General features: G+C 45.1%; 1 protein-coding gene across 1 annotated transcript in view; it reads left to right on the top strand.

Annotated features, from left to right (window-relative positions):
- Nucleotides 1-354: 354 nt before the first annotated feature.
- Nucleotides 355-24,104, top strand: part of dipk1c (divergent protein kinase domain 1C) — a 50,336-nt gene continuing 26,586 nt past the window's right edge. The window contains exon 1 of the mRNA XM_078217136.1: nt 355-801. Coding sequence (XP_078073262.1) covers nt 613-801 — 189 coding nt within the window. The 5' untranslated portion in view covers nt 355-612. The remainder of the gene's footprint in view (nt 802-24,104) is intronic.

The following is a 24,104-nucleotide window of genomic DNA, read 5'->3' as shown; positions in this document are numbered from 1 at the left end:
ATTGTCCATTACTAAATGGTGATGTTAAAGTCTGCACACACCTTGACATTTCCCAATCATGATATTGACATGTTATCCTCTGTGTCATTGCAAAGATCTTTAATCGAGTTTCTCTGCTTTTTTTCTCTCCCTCCTACTTCAGTTGAATATAAAAGTATGAAGTTCAGGGGATGATTCCACAGGAATGATTAGAATCAAACCTGGCCCTAACGCTGCCTGTTTATGACACTCATGTACGTTCTTAAACTGGGAACCTCCAGAAAATGAAACACTTGGGGATAAACGTGAGACGGGCTTGGGATTTCCTGTGTCTGCATCCTGGAATGTGAGTGAGTGTAGTGTGTGTGCTGGCCGGGAGGCAGAGCAGGCTGTCAGCCAGACACCAGCTCACAGACCATGGGGAGCTCTCGGGCCGCTCTCCTTTCTTCTTCCTTCATTTTGGTGCATGGCAGAGCAGACCTGGGGTCGGGGGCATGCCTTGGTGGGGGCTGAGCAGGCTGCCAGGGAGATGATCCCGGCTCCATCGGCGGGCTGGCTCAGACATTTGAGCCTCTCCACCCCCGGCCGTTCGCTTCACTCGGGCTGCGGAGGGCTGACAACTTCAGCCAAGCGATGCCAGTCACTTGGAGCCCCCTTGCTTTCCGGCACATTAGACCCAAGACCCTCAGGAAATCTGCCCTGCTCTGTTTCCTCTTCTGGATCGCCTGCTGGATTCTTGTCAACACATCCATCTTCATCCACAGCAGCATTTTTGCCGAATATTGCACTGACCAGGAAAGTCAAGCGATCCTCCGCAAACTGGTAAGAGGTTTTTACAATATAATGCAGGGAACAGATGTCTACACTGCAACACACTGATAGGAAATGCCTGGACTTTGCCCTTCCGAAAGGTGCAGTTTTATATTGAACAGAACCTGCCCTTTAATCAATAAATTGTCATTTAATATTTTTAACTCCAGGTTAATCTGCTATAGTTAAAAGAAAAACACAAGCTTTTTTTGCTGGCAAACGCAAGACTCAAGTTCAAGTGGATAGCCCCTCGGCTTTTCTAACGTTAGCCTGGATCTGCTGCCCGGGGTGTATTTGTTCATTTCTGTGTATTTTTTTTTGTCGAGGGCGATCATTTGGATAATTACATAAGAGTCAAAACGACCAGCTAACCAAACCTCCACTATTTTTTTTAAAGTGCGTCTCCTAACTGCGAAATGAATGATATCACTTGGGGGTAAGAGAATAGCTCACAAGTATCTCCCACAAACTGCAGAGGAAGCAAGAAGATCCAGTTTAGCCCGTGACTGGAGTCAGCTTTATAATCCATCCTAAAAATGACCCATTAACAAGTACAAGAAGGAGATTTGCACAATTCTGCCTGCGCCTTTAAGAAGCTGCTACACCAGCGCATTTCATCGAGTATTTTTGTTTGCTATAAAAGCAATCAAGGGGCCAACTATTTAAATCAAAATCAAAACACTTTAGAGGGGACGTTTCATCCATCGAGCGTTGTTTTAATAGTCCTCCTATTCTCGCCACGCTTTAACCTGGCGCAGACTCCACTGTCTCGCTGGATGATGCGGTGGATAATTCAGGATCAGTTGTTCAGGGGAGGATTAGCACTATCACCGAACGTTCATGTGCATCTTGCTTGTAAACACAGTGATGTTTATTAACATTTTATTACTGCCTACCTAACAACTTAAGTCACTTGTAATCGCAGTTTACAATTATATGTAAGAGGAGACTTGTTGGACTCCGCAGAGCTCCCAGTATAAAAGGCAATTTCCATTTCCTTTAGTAGATAAATACATTTCTGTCAGGGGTGAAAGCAGCAATTTCAAATAGCATTTAATATTTGAAAAGGTGTTATTTTTCTCTGTCATATTGAAGTTGAAGCGGATTTCCTATTACTTTGGCATAATTTTAGAATTATTATTTATAAAAATGTGAAATATGATTTAAAGTTAATTTATTAGTGTCACAAGTAGGCTTACATTAACAATGCTGTGAAAATCCCACAGTTGCCACACTCCAGCATCTGTTCAGGTACACTGATGGGGAATTTAGTACGCTCAATCCACCTAATCAGCATGTCTTTCAGACTGTGGGAGGAAAGCGGAGCACCCAGAGGAAACCCATGCAAATACAAGGAGAACGTGCAGACTCCGCACAGACATTGACCCAAGCCAGGAATTGAACCCAGGTCCCTGCCACTGTGAAGCAGCAGTGCTAACCACTGTGCCACCAGGCTAATTTCACTATTCCTGTTATTGACCAGCCAATAATGGTAATTGATATATCCTTATAAATGAAAGATTCCTAGAATATTTGATTGTTGTACACATTGATATGGATCTTTCATGCTGTCACACATACATTCTTCTTACTGTGTTTACCCCAGTCCAACGCCGGCATCTCCACATCACATACATGAGTCAGGCTTATCATGGGGAAAATGTTTGAGACCTTTTGCGACTCAGATTTTATTTTCAAGATGAAACAGCAACAGATCCCAATTGAATAGGTAACTGACATACCATGAAAAGCAGAAATGAAATCAAAGTCATCAAGGAAATGAGAAAACTGGTAATCGACCATCCTTAGTCAGCACCACTTTCTCAATAAAGTTGTAAGAGGAGGCAATGGCCTGGTGGTATTATCTCTAGACTATTAATTCAGAAACTCAGCTAATATTCTGGGGACCTGGGTTCGAATCCCACCATGACAGCTGGTGGAATTTGAACTCAATAAAAAATGTCTAGAATTAAGAATCTACTGCTGACTATGAAACCATTGTCGTAAAAACCCATCTTGTTCACTAATATCCTTTAGGGAAGGAAATAGGCCGTACTTACCGGTCTGGCCTACAAGAGATTCCAGAGCCACAGCAATGTCGTTGACTCTTAGCTGCCTTCTGAAATGGCTTAGCAATCCACTCAGTTCAAGGGCAACAAATGCTGGTCCAACCAATGATGATGTCCCATGGATGAATAAAAAAAATGTTGATGATCAAGAAAATTGATTCCCATTGCATTGCTAAAAGTATATTTTGAAAATCTTCTCCAGCACCATTTTGTGTCTTCAGTAAGTAGAGGACATTGTGACAGAAATAAGATTTATAATGTGAAGTTTTAAAGATACATAATAATAAATAAGTGATCTCTCCAGTAATGTTGTACCTGGAGGTTTGCCTGTCCTTCACCAGTGCTTATTTGGACTGAACAACAAATAACTCTTGTTAGCTGAATTACTGAAGATCCACCAAGGAGCAGATTACATTTTCTTGGGTCAGTCTTTACAAAACATTCTGTGAACCTTCAACTAGGATTGCCATCCTGCTCAGTGAAGTGAATGTTTATACTTTGCAGTGGGTGGTGGGTGGTTGGGGGTGGGGGTGGGGGTGGGTGGGTGGTGGTGGTGCATAATTAACATGCTTTATTTTACAATCTACAATAAGCCTGGTGATTCTTATCACGATGTGGAGATGCCGGCATTGGACTGGGGTGAACACAGTAAGAAGTCTCACAACACCAGGTTAAACTCCAACAGGTTTATTTGGTAGCAAATACCATAAGCTTTCGGAGCACTGCTCCTTCATCAGATGGAGTAGAAATGTGCTCTCTGCTGTTTGAGAGCACATTTCCACTCCATCTGACGAAGGAACAGCGCTCCGAAAGCTTATGGTATTTGCTACCAAATAAACCTGTTGGACTTTAACCTGGTGTTGTGAGACTTCTTACTGGATTCTTATCACACACATGCTGTTTGTAAGTTCAGTGAAGGAAAAGGACTGACAGTGATAAGTACTAGAGAAGTCATGGTTGAATACTTTGCAGGTAGCTGAGACTCTGTTTATTTTTGTGTAAAACCATCAAAGCAAACCATCAGAATTATTGATTTTTCTATTAACCCAAGCCACCAACTGTCGAGCAAAAATTTGCAGAAAGGGAATTTTTTTGCTGGGTGTAGAAACTTGTATACTTACTTATCAACCCGACGTGAGTAAGGGAAGCATTATATAGTCATAGAGGTTTACAGTATGGAAACAGGCCCTTTGGCCCAACTTGTCCATGCTGCCCAGTTTTTACCATTACTCTGGACGCAATTGCCCACGTTTGGTCCATATCCCTCTATACCAATCTTACCCATGTAATTGTCTAAATGCTCTTTAAAATACAGAATTGTACCCGCCTCTACTACTACCTCTGGCAGCTCGTTCCAGACATTTACTACCCTCTGAGTGAAAAAATTTCCCCTCTGGACCCTTTTGTATCTCTCCCCTCTCACCTTAAACCTATGTCCACTAGTCTTAGATTCCCCTATCTTTGGGAAAAGATGTTGACTATCTATCTACCTTATCTATGCCTCTCATTATCTTATAACCCTCTATAAGATCGCCTCTAAGCCCCCTACGCTCCAGGGAAAAACGTCCCAGTCTATCCAGCCTCTCCTTTTCACTCAAACCATCAAGTTCCGGTAGCATCCTAGTAAATCTTTTCTGCACTCTTTCAAGTTTAATAATATCCTTTCTATAATAGGATGACCAGAACTGTACACAGTATTCCAAGTGTGGCCTTACCAATGTCTTGTATAATTTCAACAGATGTTCCAACTCCGGTATTCAATGTTCTGAACAATTAAACCAATCACGCCAAATGCCTTCTTCACCATCCTGTCCATCTGTGACTCCACTTTCAAGGAGCTATGAACCTGTACTCCAAGATCTTTTAGTTCTATAACTCTCCCCAAAATCCTACCATTAACTGAGTAAGTCCTGCCCTGGTTCGATCTACCAAAATGCATCACCTCGCATTTATCTAAATTAAACTCCATCTGCCATTCATCAGCCCACTGGCCCAATTGATCAAGATCTCGCTGCAATCCTAGATAACCTTCTTCACTGTCCACTATGCCACCAATCTTGAAGTCATCTGCAAACTTACTAACCATGCCTCCTAAATTCTCATCCAAATCATTAATATAAATAAAGAACAGTGGACCAAGCACCAATCCCTGAGGCACACCACAGATACCGAAAGGACTACGGATCACGAGCACACCACAGATCACAGGCCTCCAGTTTGAAAAACAGCCCTCTACAGCTATATTCTGTCTTCTGTCATCAAGCCAATTTTGTATCCAATTGGCTACCTCACCCTGAATCTCATGAGATGTAACCTTATGCAACAACTTACCATGTGGTACCTTGACAAAGCTTTGCTAAAGTCCATGTAGACAACGTCGACTGCACTGCCTGCCCTCTTCTACCCTCTTGATTTCCCCTTCAAAATACTCAATCAAATTCATGACATGATTTCCCACTCACAAAGCCATGCTGACTGTCTCTAATCAGTCCTTGCCTCTCTAAATGCCTGTAGATCCTGTCTCTCAGAATACCTTCTAACAATTTACCCACTACAGACGTTAGGCTCACTAGCCTGTAGTTCCCAAGCGTTTCCTTGAAGCCCTTCTTAAACAAAGGCACAACATTTGCCATCCTCCAATCTTCAGCACCTCACCTGCGGCTGTCGATGATTCAAATATCTCTTCTAGGGGACCCGCAATTTCCTCCGTAGCCTCCCAAAATGTCCTGGGATACACTTCATCAGGTCCCAGGGATTTATATACTTTGATGCACTTTAAGACTTCCAGCACCCCCTTCTCTGTAATATGTACACTCCTCAAAACATCACTATTTATTTCCCCAAGTTCCCTAACATCCATGTCTTTTTTAACAGTAAATACTGATGAGAAGTATTCATTTAAGATCTCACCCATCTCTTGTGCTCCGCATATAGATGACCTTGTTGATCCTTAAGAGGCCCTATTCTCTCCCCAGTTACTCTTTTGGCCTTATATTTGGATTCTCTTTTGCCTTATCTGCCAAAGCAATCTCGTGTCCCCTTTTTGCCCTCCTGATTTCTTTCTTAACTCTACTCTGACACCCTCTATAATCTTCAAGGGATCCACTTGATCCCAGCTGCCTATGCATGTCATATGCCTCCTTCTTCTTCTTGACCAGGGCCTCAATATCCTGAGTCATCCAGGGTTCCCTACTTCTACTAGCCTTGCCCTTCACTCTAAAAGGAATGTGCTTACCTTGAACCCTGGTTAACACACTTTTGAAAGCCTCCCACTTACCAGCCGTCCCTTTGCCTGCCAACAGATTCCCCCAATCAACTTTTGAAAGTTCCTGTCTAATACCATCAAAATTGGCCTTGCCCCAATTTAGAATTTTAACTTTTGGGCCATTCCTATCATTCTCCATAGCTATCTTAAAAGTAATGGAATTATGGTCACTGGTTCCAGAGTGATCACTCACTAACACCTCTGTCACCTGCCCTTCCTTATTTCTCAAGAGGTCAAGTTTTACTCCCTCTCTAGTCAGGCCATCCACATACTGAATGAGGAATTCCTCTTGAATATACTCAACAAATTTCTCTCCATCCAAGCCCTTAATACTATGGCTGTCCCAGTCAATGTTGAGAAAGTTAAAATCTCCGACTATTACCACCCTATTTTTCTTGGAGCTATCTGTAATCTCCTTACATATTTGCTCCTCATTTTCCCACTGACTATATGGGGGCCTATAGTACAATCCTATCAAAGTGATTTCCTCCTTCTTATTTCTCAGTTCTACCCGTATAGACTCAGTGGGTGAACCCTCGGATATATCCCCTCTCAGTACTGCTGTGATGTTCTCCCTAATCGAAAACACAACTTCCCCTCCTCTCTTACCTCCTGTTCTATCCTTCCTATAGCATTCGTATCCTGGAACATTGAGCTGCCAGTCCTGTCCCTCCCTTAGCCATGTTTCAGTAATAGCTATAATATCCCAGTTCCATGTACTCAGCCATGCCCTGAGTTCATCTGCCTTGTAAGAAGTCTCACAACACCAGGATAAAATCCAATCTTCTCTGATCTTCGGGTAAGCGTTCTCCAAGGCGGCCTTCACGATATACGACAACGCAGAATCACTGAGCAGAGACTGATAGCCAAGTTCCGCACACATGAGGACGGCCTCAACTGAGATCTTGGGTTCATGTCACATTATCTGCAACCCCCACGACTTGCCTGGGCTTGCAAAATCTCACTTACTGTCCTGGCTGGAGACAATACACATCTCTTTAACCTGTGCTTAACCCTCTCTCCACTCACATTGTCTGCACCTTTAGACTTGATTACCTGTAAAGACTCGCATTCCAACCATTATCTTGTAAATTGAGTTTGTGTCGATATATGCCCTGCTTGTGAACACAACTCCCACTCATTTGATGAAGGGGCAGTACTCCGGAAGCTTGTGCTATCAAATAAACCTGTTGGACTTTAACGTGGTGTTACTTCTTACTGTGCTTACCCCAGTCCATCGCTGGCATCTCCACTTCATCTGCCTTGCCTGTTAGGCCTCTTGCATTGAAATAAATGCAGTTTAATCTAGACTTTCCTTGCTCTCTGCCCTGCTCTTGCCTGATCTGTGTAGTATTAGGATTTCTGATACTGCCTTTACTATTTAATGTGCTCTCTTTAACTTCTGTGCTGTCCTCAATCTTCTCTTCTGTCTCCCGACTGCTTTGTGTCCCACCACCCTGCCAACTAGTTTAAACCCTCCCCGAGTCGCTCCAACAAATCTCCCTACCAGGATATTAATCCCCCTCCAGTTCAGGTGTAACCCGTCCCTCTTGAGCAGGTCACCCCTGCCCCAGAAGAGATCCCAATAATCCACAAATCTAAATCCCTGCCCCCTGCACCAGCTCTCAAGTCACGCATTCATCTGCCCAATCTTCCTATTCCTACTCTCGCTAACATGTGACACCAGCAGTAGTCCAGAAATTACTACCCTTGAGGTCCTGCACTTTTGCCTTCTGCCTAACTCTCTATATTCACACTTCAGGACCTCATCCCTTTTCCTACCTATGTTGTTGGTGCCAATGTGTATAACGACCTCTGGCTGCTCACCCTCCTGCAACCACTCACAGACGTCCTTGACCCTGACACCAGGGAGGCAACACATCCTGGAGTCTCGATCACGGCACAGAAACACCTATCTGTACTTCTAACTCGTGAGTCCCCTATTACTGCTGCTAGCTTGTTCCATGCCCAACCCTGGTCTACAACAGAACCAGGTGTGGTGCCATAGGCCTGGCTGCTGCTGGTATTTTCCCGAGAGGCTAGCCCCCTCAACAGTATCCAAAATGGTATACCTGTTTGAAAGGGGATTAGCCACTAGATTCCTGCACTACCTGCCTGCCTCTCCTGGTAGTCACCCATCTACCTGACTGAACTCGTGGTGTGACAACCTTCCTGTAACTAGTATCTATATCATTCTCAGCCCTTTGTATGCACCGCAGTGCGTCCAGTTGCCACTCCAACCAAACAATGTGAGGAGCTGCAGCTGGACACACTTCTTGCAGACAAAGTTGTCAGGGAGACAGCAATGCTCCCTGATTTCCTACATCTGGCAAGAGGAGCACACCACTGCCCCAACTGCTCTAACTGCACTTTTACAGTTAAAAAGATAACAGAATCTCAACTCATCTTTCCTTTGCCTGTGGTCCTCACAATGATTTTTTTTGTCCAGAGAAGGAGGGAGGGAGGGAAACACTGAAGTAGTGTTTGGGATTTAACTGGGTTAGGAATCTGATGAGGGAATGGAAGTGTGGATCTGATTTCTTGCTGCAATGCAGAAGTCATTTTGAAAGATTGGAAATTCCAGGTGTATTTTTATGGACTCAATTATTCATAGAATCATAGAAACCGTACAATACCAAAGGAGGCCATTCAACCCATCGAGTCTGTACCAACCAGGCCCTATTCCTGTAACCCCACACATTTACCTTGCTAATCCCCCTGACACTAGAGTCAATTTAGCATGGCCAATCAACCTAACCCACACATCTTTGTGGGATTGTGGGAGGAAATTGGAGCACCTGGAGGAAACCCACACAGACATGGGGAGAAAGTGTAAACTCCATACCGACAGTAACCTGAGGCAGGAATTGAAACTGTGTCCCTGGCGCTGTGAGGCAGCAGCGCTAACCACTGTGCCACCATGCCGCCCCTTTATATTATATTACAATAGCCTGGGCAATCCACTGTCTATCTCCCTATATAATTATATTTCATATAATGTGTGCTCATTGCATGTGTTCCCACACCTGAAATCCTAATTAGTTTGACTTTCCCGGGAACCAATGAAATGAAAATTATATGACTGAGCATATCTTTAAAAACTTTGTTTTCTAAACCTCTTCAGCTGCCTCGGGCATATTTTCCAACATCACAGGACTCTCTTTTCTCTCCCTAAGATAACCTCTCTGATCTGGATATATCCTGTATTTATATACATTCGTATGTATTTTTTATTCATTCGTGGGACATGGTCTTTGCTGGCTGGCCAGCATTTATTGCCCATCCCTAGTTGCCCTTGCTCAGAGGGCAGTTGAGAGTCAACCACATTGCTGTGGCTCTGGAGTCACATGTAGGCCAGACCAGGTAAGGACGACAGATTTTCTTCGCTAAAAGGACATTAGTGAACCAGATGGGGTTTTCCCGACAATCGGCAATGATTTCATGGTCATCAATAGATTCTTAATTCCAGATTTTTTTATTGAATTCAAATTCCACCAGCTGCTGTGAAAGGATTTGAACCCAGGTCCCCAGAACATTTGCTGAGTTTTTGGATTAAGAGTCTAGCGATAATGCCACTAGGCTATCACCTCCCCTAACTATATATTTATATAAGTATATAGAATATATATATATGTATTGTGTGTTTCATATCTATTCATATGTCTGTATTTGTGTGTGTATATATACATGTATGTACAATTACATGCTGAAAAGAAATTCAATGAAGACAATTGAAAACTGGGTAACAAACTCTTAGACATTCTGCCTTGCATCAATGAAAGCACAGAACAGTTGGCTCAAACAATATTAAGATAAAACTTTAATGCGTTTGGTGCATAGAACTAGCAGATCATGTACAGAATAATTCTAAATCAGGAGAAGGGAGTACATTAATAATCTATTATTACAATTTACCATAAAACAGTAAAAAGGTCAGTAAAAGAATGATAGGGGTTAATTAGAATTCAAAAAGGAAATATCCTATGGAGACAGAGGCAATGGCTGAGGTACTAAAAGTGTACTTTGCATCTGACCTCACTAAAGTTACTGCTTCCTTCTATATTGCTACCTAGGCCATATTCTCTCTGAAAAGGATATGGCCAATGTAGCAGTATAGAAGGAAGCAGCAGCAATACTGAAGAGGATAAAAGTAGATGATGCGCGATTAATTCACTCGAGATGCTCGATCGTACTCGGGAAATAAAGGCTTTTATTAGCAACAAGAATAGAGCATACTGCTTAACAATACAATCCTAGACTAAAGGGTCACTAGGAAATGCAGTGACCTTTATACCCCTATAGGAAGGCGGAGCCAACCGGAGTGTACCACAGAACAATACCAACAGGTAGAACACCCCAACCCTAACCCCAACAGTAACAAGAGTAACATATGTACAAGTACCCATAGTGATAACCATCTGTGGTTCAGTACCCATAGTGGTAACCATCTATGGTTCACCACAGTAGATAAAGAGGAAGTAATTAAAAGGCTGGCAGCCTTCAAAATGGAAAAGTCGCCCAGTCTAGATGGGATGCATCCTAGTTCACTGAGAAAGTAAGGGTGAGAATGTGCAGAATCTGGACACAGGCTTCCATTACCTCCTTTTGTTTGGAGGTGATGGCAGAGGACTGGAGGATTGTTATTCTTACAAACTGGAAGAGGGATCAGTTAGACAACTGCAGGCCATAGCCAGCTTAACATCGGTCATAGGAAACTTAAAAATACAATAATCTGAGACAACATTTATTTGCATTTGGAAAAGTATGGGTTAATACACCGAAGTCAACATGGATTTGTTATAGGCAAATTAGGTTTGCCCAACTAAATTCAATGCTTTGATGAAGTAACAGAAAAGGTTGATGATAGTGATGTTGTTAACATTACGTACATGGACTTTCAACAGGCTTTTGAAGAAGTTGCACACACAATAACTGTGTTAGTAAAAAGAAAGCCAATGGAATTAAAAAAGAGAGTAGCAGCATGGATGCAAAATTGGCTAAGGGATAAATGCAGACAGTACTGGTGATTTAATATTTTTCTGACTGAATACCTGGAAATATATCGACATTCCTTCACTGTTGCTGGGTCAAAATCCTGGAACTTGCTCCCTAACAACACTGTTTGGACCGCAGAGGTTCAAGAAGGCAGTTCACTATCACCATCTCAAGGGATGGGCAATAAATGCTGGCCTAGTCAGCAATGCCCCACCCTGTAAATGAATTTCTTAAAAATATAGTCATGTTCACTAGGGGGTCGCTATCAGGACCAGTGTGTTTTCTTTATTACATAATTAATAACCTGGGGACGACACGGTGGCACAATTGTTAGCACTGCTGCTCACAGCGCCAGGGACCTGGGTTTGATTCCCGGCTTGGGTCTGTGCAGAGTTTGCACGTTCTCTCTGTGTCTGCGTGGGTTTCCTCTGGGTGCTCCAGTTTCCTCCCACAGTCCAAAAGACTTGCTGGTTTAGCATTGGCCATGCTAAATTCTCCCTCAGTGTACCCGAACAGGCGCCGGAGAGTGGCGACTAGGGGATTTTCACAGTAACTTCATTGCAGTGTTAATGCAAGCCTACTTGTGACAAATAAATAAACTTTAAACTTTATATAGTGTCAATGTATCAGTAAGTGCATGCTTTGGCAATTACATTGTTAAGCTTATCAAAGACATATGATGATTATTGGCTCAACCTCCAAAGGAGTATAAATGGACACAGCTGAAACAGTCAGAGTGGGGGAACCATAAGGAGTTTGTAACTGTACCGAACTGTATTTAGAATAAACCTACTGGAGGTAAAAGATGAGCTGCTAGTACTGGTGTTAACACATCAGGCATAATTTCAAAGTTTGCAGACGAACTGAAAATGTAATAATGAGTGATGAGAACAGGAACAGACTTCAAGGATACATGGGCTGACTGATGAAATGATCAAATATGTGACAGGTTATATTTAATACCTGAGATGTGGGAAGGGATATATTTTGATGGCAGAAATAGAAGAGACAGCATGAACTAAACGGCACAATTTTGAAGATGGTGCAGGAACGGAGGAGACTTGTGGGTGTATGCACATCGGTCTTTGAAAACAACGGAACAAGAAAGCTGTTAAAAACACATTTAGGTTTCTTGGCTTTGGTAATAAAAAAAATTGTGCAAAAGTAACAACGTTCTGCTAAACCATTAGAAAGCTGGATTAGAAAGCTAGGTTCAGCTGGATTGTATTGAGTCCTGTGTTCAATTCTGGCACCACATTTTAAGAAGAATGTCAAGCTCTTGAAGAGGGGTTGGAAGAGATTCACTGAAATGGTACCAGAGATGAGGGACCTCAGTTTATGTTTGATTTGATTTTAATTTGATTTATTGTCGCATGTATTAGTATACAGTGAAAAGTATTGTTTCTTGTGCGCTATACAGACAAAGCATACCGTTCATAGGGAAGGAAAGGAGAGAGTACAGAGTGCAGTGTTACACTCATAGCTAGGATATAGAGAAAGATCAACTTAATGCAAGATAGGTCCATTCAAAAGTCTAAAGGCAGTAGGGAAGAAGCTGTTCTTGAGTTGGTTGGTATGAGTCTTCAGACATTTGTATCTTTTTCCCAATGGAAGAAGGTGGAAGAGAGTATATCCGAGGTGGATGGGGTCCTTCATTATGCTGGCTGCTTTTCCGAGGCAGCAGGAAGAATAGACTATGTCAATGAATGGGAGGCTAGTTTGAGTGATGGACTGGGTTTCGTTCATGACCCTTTGTAGGTTATTGCAGTCTTGGACAGAGCAGAGGCCATATCAAGCTGTGATACAACCAGAAATAATGTTTTCTATGGTGTAGCTGTAGAAGTTAATGAGAGTTGTAATGGATATGCCCAAATTTCCTTAGTCTCCTGAGAAAGTAGAGGCGTTGGTGGGCTTTCTTAACTATAGCATCCACATGTAGGGACCAGGGCAGGTTGTTGATGATCTGGGCACCTAGAAATTTGAAGCTCTCAACAATTTTTATTTTGTCCTCATTGATGTAGACAGGGGCATGCACTCCACTACACTTTCTGAAGTCAATGACTATCTCCTTCATTTTGTTGACATTGAGTGAGAGATTATTGTCGTTGCACCAGTTCACAGATTCTCTTTGTCTTTTTGGTACTGTGTCTCGTCATTGTTTGAGATCCGACCCACAACGGTGGTGTCATCAGCAAACTTGAAAATTGAGTTGGAGGGGAACTTGGCCATAAGGAGTATAGTAAGGAGCTGAGAACACAGCCTTGCAGAGCACAGGTGTTGAGGATAATCGAGGAGGAGGTGTTGTTGCCTATCCTTACTGACTGCGGTCTGTGGGTTCGGAAGTTCAGGATCCAGTTGTAAAGGGCGGAGCCGAGCGCCAGGCCAAGGTTTAGAGTTAAGTCTCGCAGGAATTATGGTGTTAAAGGCTGAGCTGTAGTCTATGAATAGGAGTCTGACATAGGTATTTTTGTTATCTAGGTGTTCCAGGGTTAAGTGTAGGGCTAGTGAGATGATGGTCAACTTCTTGAAGCAGGTAAGGACCTCAGATTGGTGTAAAGAGAGGTTGAAGATGTCTGTGAATACCCCTACCAACTGATCCGCGCAGGACCTGGGTGCTCGTCCGGATACCCCATCCAGGCCAGTCGCTTTCCATGGGTTGACTTTTGAGAAGGCTGCTCTGACATCTGCAATGGTGACCTCGGATACAGGTTTGTCCAAGGCTTCCAGGGTAGAGGGTGTACTCTCGTTGATCTCTTGCTCAAAATGGGCATGGAATGTGTTGAGCTCATCGGGGAGGGGTGCATTGGAGCTGGCGATTTAACCTACCTTCATCTTATAGCCTGTTATGTCTTGCAGACCTTGCTATAATCGGCGGAAGTCCGTGTGGTTAGCCTGGGATTCTAGCTTGGTCCAGTACTGTCTTTTGGCATCTTTGATGGATCTCCGTAGATCATATCTGGCTTTCTTGTATAATCATGATGTGGAGATGCCGGCGTTGGACTGGGGTAAACACAGTAAGAGTTTTAACAACACCAGGGTAAAGTCCAACAGGTTTATTTGGTAGCAAATACCTTTTGCTACCAAATAAACCTGTTGGACTTTAACCTGGTGTTGTTAAAACACTTACTTTCTTGTATAAGTCAGGGTCATCTGACTTGAACGCCTCAGACTTGGACTTCAGCAGGTAGTGGATATCCCTGTTCATCCATGGTTTCCAGTTGGGAAACACGCGGAGCTTCTTTGACACACAGTCTTCTACACACTTACTAATGAAGTCAGTTACTGTAGTGATGTACTCGTTCAGGCTGGTCACAGAGTTTTTAAATACTGACCAGTCTACTGACTCTAAGCAGTCCCATAGGAGATCATCCGATTCCTCAGGCCAACATTGCACGACTTTCTTTGACGAATTCTCCCGTTTCAGTTTTTGCTTGGAAGCCGGGAGCAGGAGCACAGCCTTGTGGGCAGGCGATAGAGCGGTAGGCATTTTTGATATTTGTGCAGCAGTGGTCTAGGATGTTTGGGCCTCTGGTGGAACAGGAGATGTTTTGGTGATATTTTGGTAGAACACTCTTGAGGTTGGCCTGATTGAAGTCCCTGGCTACAATGAACAAGGCCTCGGGATGTTTTGTCTCAAGGCTATTGTGGTGGCATATATCTCATCCAGCATGGTCTTCACATCCATGTGGGGTGGGATGTAAACTGCTGTCAGGTTAACAGAAGTGAACTCTCGTGGAAGGTATTAAGGGCGGCATTTTAGCGTCAGGTAGTCTAGGTCCGGGGAGCAGAAACTCACCAATGTTGCTACGTCTAGGCACCATGAGGTGTTGATTAGAAGGCAGACCCCACCTCCCGTAGCCTTGCCTGAGACCACTGTGTGGTCCATTTGGTGGAAAACCCATTATGTGGAGAATCTGGGTCTACTTCCATTAGAGCAAAGGTTAAGAGGAACTTTTAGAGATGTGCTCAAAATCATGAATAGTTTTGATAGACTGAAAGAGAAACTTTTTCCAGTTACAGAAGGCTCAGTAAGCAGAGGACACAGATGTAAGGTGGTTGGTGGAAGATCAGGACTTGATATAAGGAATCATTTTTACCCAGTGAGTTGTTGAGATTTGGAATACACTGCCTCAAAGGCTGGATAATTCAATTGTAATATTCAAAAGAAAATTGGATGAATACTTGAAGGGAAACATTTACAGGGGAAACTATAGGGAAGCAGGGTTAACCAGCTAGCTCGACTAAAGAACAGGCATGATGGGCTGAGTGGCCTCCTCCTTCTGTGCTGTATCATTCGATGATTCTACGAGAGAGACCCCTTCATTTTATTTTCCAGTTTTGTGCCTTTATTTAAACTTAGAATATTGTTTCCTTGAAAGCTTTTTAATGAATAAATATTTATTTCAAGGTCAACTGCCACGGAAAATGGTCTAAGGGGGAGTGAAAAGATGAAAAGTGAGCAAATGAAATACGAACAAGTGGGAGTACAAAGCAAAAAAAGGGTAGTGGAAGGAGACGGGATGGGAAATGAGTCATAAAGGACTGAATGCTGGTTTGATGGATACGGAAGCAGGAAAATAACTCCTCTTATTTATGGGAGCTGGTAACAGATAGCAGTAGCCAGAAGAAACAATTCTGGTCTTGGTTTGTCTTTATAGCTTTTCTCCATTACTTTGTTTGAAATACAGAAGCTGGAGCAAATGCATTTCCCTATTTTGTGACACCAAATAAAATAGAATCATAGAATCATAGGCCGGAATTCTTGCATCCTGCTCGCCACTGGAACTTCAGCGGCGGGTTGCGGAGAATGTGAAACGCCAATGATGGTTGGGTGAGAATTTCCAGCTTTTAGACCAGCGTGGCTGGAGAATTCCACCCATTGAATCCCTACAGTGCAGAAGGAGGCCATTTGGCCCATTGAGTCTGCACCGACAACAATTCCACCGAGACCCTATCCCCGTAACCCCATGTATTTACCCTGCTAATCTCCTGCTAATAGCAAGTTCAAATGGGCAGCTTCAGAGGGAAACCACAGGAAAACAATATGAATGAGCGGACAATTTTCCACAGAATCTGGAAATGAAATATTCCTCTTGGGGAGTAATGTTAAATAACAATCAGAATTAAAGGGCATGGACCCGCATGGGTCCTAGTTCTGACTCTTGCTTTATGGGGTATGTGGAATGGTCCTTGTTCCAGTCCCACACTGGCCCCCTCCCTCAACGCTTTTACCGGTACGTCGATGGCTATCAATTTTGTTTCTAATTTCCATCCCTCTGTCACCTTCACATGGTCCATCTCCGACACTTTCCTTCCCTTCTTTGACCTTTCTGGTGGTCCACTATTATCCATTACAATCCCACCAACCCCCACAGCCACATCGACTACAGCTCTTCGCACCCCACGACATGTGAGGACCCCATCCATTTCTCTCAGTTCCTCCGGCTCTGTCGTATCTGTTCCGATGATGTCATTTTCCATAATGGTGCTGCCGATATGTCTTCCTTCTCCCTCAATTGCGGTTTTCCACCCACTGTGGTTGACAGGGCTCTCAACCGTGTCCTACCCATCCCCCGGGCCACTGCTCTCACCCCCTCCCAGAGCCAGGATAGGGTCCCCCTTGTCCTCACTTTTCACCCAACAGCCTCCACATTCAAAGGATCATTCACCGCCATTTCTGCCAACTCCAGCATGATGCCACCACCAAACACATTTTCCCCCCACTCCCCCTGTATTCTGCAGGGACCATTCCCTCTGGGATACATAGAACATTACAGCACAGTACAGGCCCTTCCGGCCCTCGATGTTGCGCCGACCAGTGAAACCAATCTAAAGCCCATCTAATCTACACTATTCCAATATCATCCATATGTTTATCCAACGACCATTTAAATGCCCTTAATGTTGGTGAGTCCACTACTGCTGCAGGCAGGGCATTCCACGCCCTTACTACTCTCTGAGTGAAGAACCTACCTCTGACATCTGTCCTATATCTCTCACCCCTCAATTTAAAGGTATGTCCCCTCGTGCTAGCTATCACCATCCGAGGAAAAAGGCTCTCACTATCCACCCTATCTAATCCTCTGATCATCTTGTATGCCTCTACTAAGTCACCTCTTAACCTTCTTCTCTCTAACGAAAACAACCTCAAGTCCCTCAGCCTTTCCTCATAAGACCTTCCCACCATACCAGGCAACATCCTAGTAAATCTCCTCTGCACCCTTTCCAATTCTTCCACATCCTTCCTATAATGCGGTGACCAGAACTGTACGCAATACTCCAAGTGCGGCCGCACCAGAGTTTTGTACAGCTGCAACATGACCTCATGGCTCCAAAACTCAATCCCTCTACCAATAACAGCTAACACTCCGTACGCCTTCTTAACAACCCTATCAACCTGGGTGCCAACTTTCAGGGATCTATACACATGCACACCGAGATCTCTCTGTTCATCCACACGACCAAGTATCTTACCACTAGCCCAGTACTCTGTATTCCTGTTACTCCTTCCAAAGTGAATCACCTCACACTTTTCCGCATTGAACTCCATTTGCCACCTCTCAGCCCAGCACTGCAGCTTATCTATGTCCCTCTGTAACCTGCAACAGCCTTCCGCACTGTCCACAACTCCACCGACTTTAGTGTCATCCGCAAATTTACTAACCCATCCTTCTACGCTCTCATCCAGGTCATTTATAAAAATGACAAACAGCAGTGGCCCCAAAACAGATCCTTGCGGTACACCACTAGTAACTGAACTCCAGGATGAACATTTCCCATCAACCGCCACCCTCTGTCTTCTTACAGCTAGCCAATTCCTGATCCAAACCGCTAAATCACCCTCAATCCCATGCCTCCGTATCTTCTGCAATAGCTTACCGTGGGGAACCTTATCAAACACTTTACTGAAATCCATATACACCACATCAACTGCTTTACCCTCATCCACCTCTTTGGTCACCTTCTCAAAGAACTCAATAAGTTTTGTGAGGCACGACCTACCCTTCACAAAACCGTGTTGACTATCCCTAATCAAATTATTCCTTTCTCGATGATTATAAATCCTATCTCTTATAATCCTTTCCAAAACTTTGCCCACAACAGAAGTAAGGCTCACTGGTCTATAATTACCCAGGGTTGTCTCTACTTCCCTTCTTGAACAAGGGGACAACATTTGTTATCCTCCAGTCTTCTGGCACGATTCCTGTAGACAATGACGACATAAAGATCAAAGCCAAAGGCTCTGCAATCTCCTCCCTAGTCTCCCAGAGAATCCTGGGATAAATCCCATCTGGCCCAGGAGACTTATCTATTTTCACACTTTCCAGAATTGCTAACACCTCCTCCTTATTAACCTCAATCCCGTCTAGTCCAATAGCCTGTATCTCAGTATTCTCCTCGACAACATTGTCTTTTTCCTGCATGAATACTGACGAAACATATTCATTTAGCGCCTCTCCTATCTCTTCAGGCTCCACGCACAACTTCCCACTACTGTCCTTGACTGGCCCTAATCTCACCCTAGTCATTCTTTTATTCCTGACATACCTATAGAAAGCTTCAGGGTTTTCCTTGATCCTACCTGCCAAAGACTTCTCATGTCCCCTCCTGGCTCTTCTTAACTCTCTCTTTAAGTCCTTCCTGGCTAACTTGCAACTCTCAAGTGCCCTAACTGAGCCTTCACGTCTCATCTTTACATAAGTCTCCTTTTTCCTCTTCACAAGAGATTCAACTTCTTTAGTAAACCACGGTTCCCTCACTCGACCACTTCCTCCCTGCCTGACAGGTACATACTTATCAAGGACACGCAGTAGCTGTTCCTTGAACAAGCTCCACATTTCAATTGTACCCATCCCCTGCAGTTTCCTTCCCCAACCTATGCATCCTAAATCTCACCTAATCACATCATAATTTCCTTTCCCCCAGCTTTAACTCTTGCCCTTCGGTATATACCTATTCCTTTCCGTCGCTAAAGTAAACATAACCGAATTGTGGTCACTATCACAACGTGCTCCCCTACCTCCAAATCTAACACCTGGCCTGGTTCATTACCCAGTACCGAATCCAATGTGGCCTCGCCTCTTGTTGGCCTATCTACATACTGTGTCAGGAAACCCTCCTGCAAACATTGGACAAAAACTGACCCATCTAAAGTACTCGGACTATAGCTTCTCCAGCCAATATTTGCAAAGTTAAAGTCCCCCATAACAACTACCCTGTTACTTTCGCTCCTATCCAGATTCATATTTGCAATCCTTTCCTCTACATCTCTGCAACTTTTTGGAGGCCTATAGAAAACTCCCAACAGGGTGACCTCTCCTTTCCTGTTTCTAACCTCAGCCCATACTACCTCAGCAGACGAGTCCTCATCAAACGTCCTTTCTGCCACCGTAATACTGTCCTTGACTAACAATGATGTGGAGATGCCGACGTTGGACTGGGGTAAACACAGTAAGAAGTTTAACAACACCAGGTTAAAGTCCAACAGGTTTATTTGGTAGCAAAAGCCATACAAGCTTTCGGAGCCCCAAGCCCCTTCTTCAGGTGACTCACCTGAAGAAGGGGCTTGGGGCTCTGAAAGCTTGTGTGGCTTTTGCTACCAAATAAACCTGTTGGACTTTAACCTGGTGTTGTTAAACTTCTTACTTGACTAACAATGCCACACCGCCACCTCTTTTGCCACCTTCCCTGTTCTTACTGAAACATCTAAACCCCGGAACCTGCAACAACCATTCCCGTCCCTGCTCTATCCATGTCTCCAAGTTGACCACAACATCGAAGTCCCAGATACCAACCCATGCTGCAAGTTCACCCACCTTATTCCGGATGCTCCTGGCATTGAAGTATACACACTTCAAACCACCTTCCTGCCTGCCAGTACACTCCTGCGATGCTGAAACCTTATCCATGACCTCACTACTCTTAACCCCCTGTACACTGGATTTGCAATTCAGGTTCCCATCTCCCTGCTAAATTAGTTTAAACCCTCCTGAAGAACATTAGCAAATTTCCCCCCCCCAGGATATTGGTATCCCTCTGGTTCAGGTGTAGACCATCCCGTTTGTAGAGGTCCCACCTACCCCAGAATGAGCCCCAATTGTCCAGGTATCTGAAACCCTCCCTCCTGCACCATCCCTGTAGCCACATGTTCAATTGCTCTCTCTCCCAATTCCTCTCCTCACTATCACGTGGCACGGGTAACAAACCAGAGATAACAACTCTGTTTATTCTAGCCCTAAGCATCCACCCTAACTCCCTGAATTTCTGCCTTACATCCCCATCCCTTTTCCTACCTATGTCTTGGGTGCCTATGTGAACCACAACTTGGGGTTGGTCCCCCTCCCCCTTAAGGATCCTGAAAACATGATCCGAGACATCATGGACCCTGGCACCTGGGAGGCAACACACCAGCCGCGAGTCCCTCTCGTTCCCACAGAATCTCCTATCTGTCCCCCTAACTATGGAGTCCCCAATAACTAATGCTCTACTCCTCTCCCCACTTCCCTTCTCAGCAACAAGGACAGACTCTGTCCCAGAGACCTGTACACCATGACTTACCCCTGTTAAGTCCCCCCCCCTGCCCAACAGTATCCAAAACGGAATACTTGTTATACAGAGGAACAGGGGATCCAGGGGATCGCTGCTCTGACTGCTTCTTACCCCTTCTAGCTCTTACCAACGTATCATAATTTCTAGGAGTAGCTACCTCCCTGTAGCTTCTATCTATAGCTGCTTCTGCCTCCCGAATGATCCTGAGTTCATCCAGTTCCAGCTCCAGATCCCTAACACGGTCTTCAAGGAGCCAGAATTGGATGCACTTCCTGCAGGTGTACTCAGCCGGGACACTGGTGTCCCTCACCTCAAACATCCCACAGGAGGAACATTGCACTGCCTGCACTGACATCCCTGCTACTTCCCTGACTGAGAAACGAAAGAGAGAGAAAAAAAAGCTTAGCTGCTCTCACTCCGAGTCTTTTTTTTAGGTTAGAGGAGGGGGGAGGGTGGGGGACCCGATATATGTAGAGTCTCGGGTTACCTCTCCGTTCAAATTTATTGGGCAAAAAAAAACAGGTCTCCCTGCGTGGGTTTCCTCCGGGTGCTCCGGTTTCCTCCCACAGTCCAAAGATGTGCGGGCTAGGTTGATTGGCCATTCTAAATTAGTGTCCCAGGATGCATAGGTTAGAGGGATTAGCGGGTAAATATGTAGGGATATGGGGATAGGGCCTGGGGAGGATTGTTGTTGGGGCAGACTCGATGGGCCAAATGACCTCTTTCTGCACTGTTGGATTCTATGATTCTACTACTGACACGAATCGCTCCCTCTCTACTTTGCTCCGGTGGAACAATGAGGTCGATCCTCTAAGGTAAGTAACTTTTAAAGAAAAAAAACCTTCCCAGGCCTCCCCGTGGCCTACTTCCGGTTTCCTGTTGAACTGAAAAGAAAACTCCGCTAAAAAGTAAGGTTAAAAAAATCACTCTTACCCTCAGCCACTACTGACACGAATCGCTCCCTCTCTACTTTGCTCCGGTGGAACTCCTCCATCGCACCCAACACCTCACCCCCAGCTCATGGCACCTTCCTGTACAATCGCAAAAGGTGCAACACCTGGCCCTTTACCTCCTCCCTGCTCCCATCCAAGGGCCCAAACACTCATTTCAGCTGAAGCAGCACTGGTTTTGTTATATTCACTGCTCCCAATGTGGTCTACTCTATATCTGAGACGAAACGTTGACTGGGCGACCGCTTTGCAGAACACCTTCGGTCTGTCTGCAAGTAGGACCCAGACCTTCCTGTTGCTTTTCACTTCAACACACTACCCTGCTCTCCTGTCCTCGCGTCCATCCTTGGCCTGCTGTAATGTTCTAGTGAAGCCCAACGCAAACTGGAGGAACAGCATCTCGTCTTCCGATTGAGCATTTTACAGCCTTCTGGACTGAACATTGAGTTCAACAATTTCAGAGCATGAACTCTCCCCTCCACCTTCACCCCATTTCCATTCATTTTATTTGATCTTATTTATTTATATATATATTTTTAAAATACCTTTTTTAATTCCATTTTTCCACCTTTTTTAATCCTGCTTTTCATCTTCACCTCCCACCCAACCACTGTGTCCTCTCTCCCCACTCCACCAGGGCTGTCTGTTACATATCTCAAGTTGTCCTTTGACGCAGTGCTTACCTTTCTTTCTGCCATTTACACATTCTGATCTCTTAATGGCCACGATCAGCACCCGTCTTAGCTGTGATCGCCACCATTTACAATTCCATTTGCCTTTTTATCGATGACATCTTCATCAATTCCCTCTGCCCCACCCTAGCACTATAAATATCACCCTATTTTCTACAGGAAAAACAGAAAATGCTGGAAAATCTCAGCAGGTCTGACAGCATCCATGGAGAGAGTATAGAGCCAATGTTTTGGGGGTGATTCTCCCATCCCGCTGCGTTGATTTTTTTAGTGCAGCGGGTTGGGAGATTTAAGCGGAGCCCGATTAGCGCGACCCATGCTGGTCATCCGGCATCGGGCGGGTCCCCCAGCACCAGATTTCCGGAGCCAACAACATAATATATGCAGTCCTTCTTTTAAATGGCATGAGCAGACACAGGACTGAAAGCTTCAGGCCCACTAGCCTCTCCCCCTGCCCCCTCACCAGGAGTATTTCACTCCAGCAGGGATTACTATAGCTTCCCATTTGCAGGGAGCTAGCGGCCCAACCCCATTTGAGTGAAGGGGGCGCAATCAGGCCTCCCCCAGAGGGTCGGGTGGCGGGGGGGTTGGTGACTCCTGGTCATTGGCACCTTGACAGTGCCAGCCTGGGCCCCCTGGCACTGCCCAGGGGTACCTTGGCATTGCCCACTGGGCATGGAGCCTTATAGGGGAGGTGCCTCTGAGGAACCGGGGGGGTGGGGCCTCTGGGGGGAGTGATCGGTGGGAGGTCCTGCTGCCACTCTGCAGTCAGGATCAGTGGGGGAGGAAGGGAGTCCAGTGATTGGGGCTGGCCATTGGGGTTGGGATGGGGGGGTGAAGCCTGCTGGGGTGGGGAGATGGTCGGCACTGCTGGGGTGGGGTGGGGGAGGGTGGGGGTTGGATCAAGGTTGGGCCTAGGCATGTTTGGGGTGCCAGTGAGCAGGTCGTTGTTGGGGGAGGGGGCGGGGGGGGGGCGCACAGCCAGCGATGCGGGGGTCAAGGGGCTGGCCAGCGATCAGGCTGACCAGCAATTGGGAGGCTGGCAGACAGGGGCCACTGCGCATGGGCCGATCTCAGCACTGAGAGATCGGCATATGCGCAGTGGCTCGCTCAGCACTATACTGCCGGCCTCCCAGGTGGAACTAGGCCCCGCCCTCTGATTTTTAGCGTGATTCATGCTAGTGGACTCAGCAGTGCACAGTGTGTGGGAGGTTCATTTTTAAACTTTTTTAAAAACGAGCGTGTTTTACTCCAGTTTTTGCATGAAATCGATACTGGTAGATTCTCCCCCTTTGAGTCTGAACGACTGTTCATCAGATGCAGTGGTTAGCACTGCAGCCTCACAGCACTAGGGACCCAGGTTCAATTCCAGCCTCGGGTGACTGTCTGTGTAGCGTTTGTACGTTCTCCCTGTGTCTGCATGGGTTTCCTCCGGGTGCTCCGGTTTCCTCCCACAGTCCAAAGGTATGTGGTTTAGGTGCATTGGCCATGTTAAAATTGCCCCTTAGTGTCAGGGGGAATAGCAGGGTAAATACGTGGGGTTACAGGAATAGGGCCCGGGTAGAATTGTTGTTGGTGCAGACTCGATGGGCCGAATGGCCTCCTTCTGTACTGTAGATTTTCCAGTATTTTCTGTTTTTCTTTCAGATTCCAGCATCCACAGTATTTTGTTTTTATCAGAACGATAGATCTTCAGCCGATGTTCCTATACTGCTTAGACTCCCTTTTTTAGATTTACAGTTCGTTCCCAACTCCTTGGGGGGGGGATTCTCTGATTCTGCTGTAGTGAATGGAG

This window comes from Mustelus asterias, chromosome 7 (assembly GCF_964213995.1).
Source record: "Mustelus asterias chromosome 7, sMusAst1.hap1.1, whole genome shotgun sequence".
Lineage (NCBI taxonomy): Eukaryota > Metazoa > Chordata > Chondrichthyes > Carcharhiniformes > Triakidae > Mustelus > Mustelus asterias.
The sequence above is the reverse complement of the archived record's forward strand: the minus strand, read 5'-3'. Positions and strand labels throughout refer to the sequence as shown.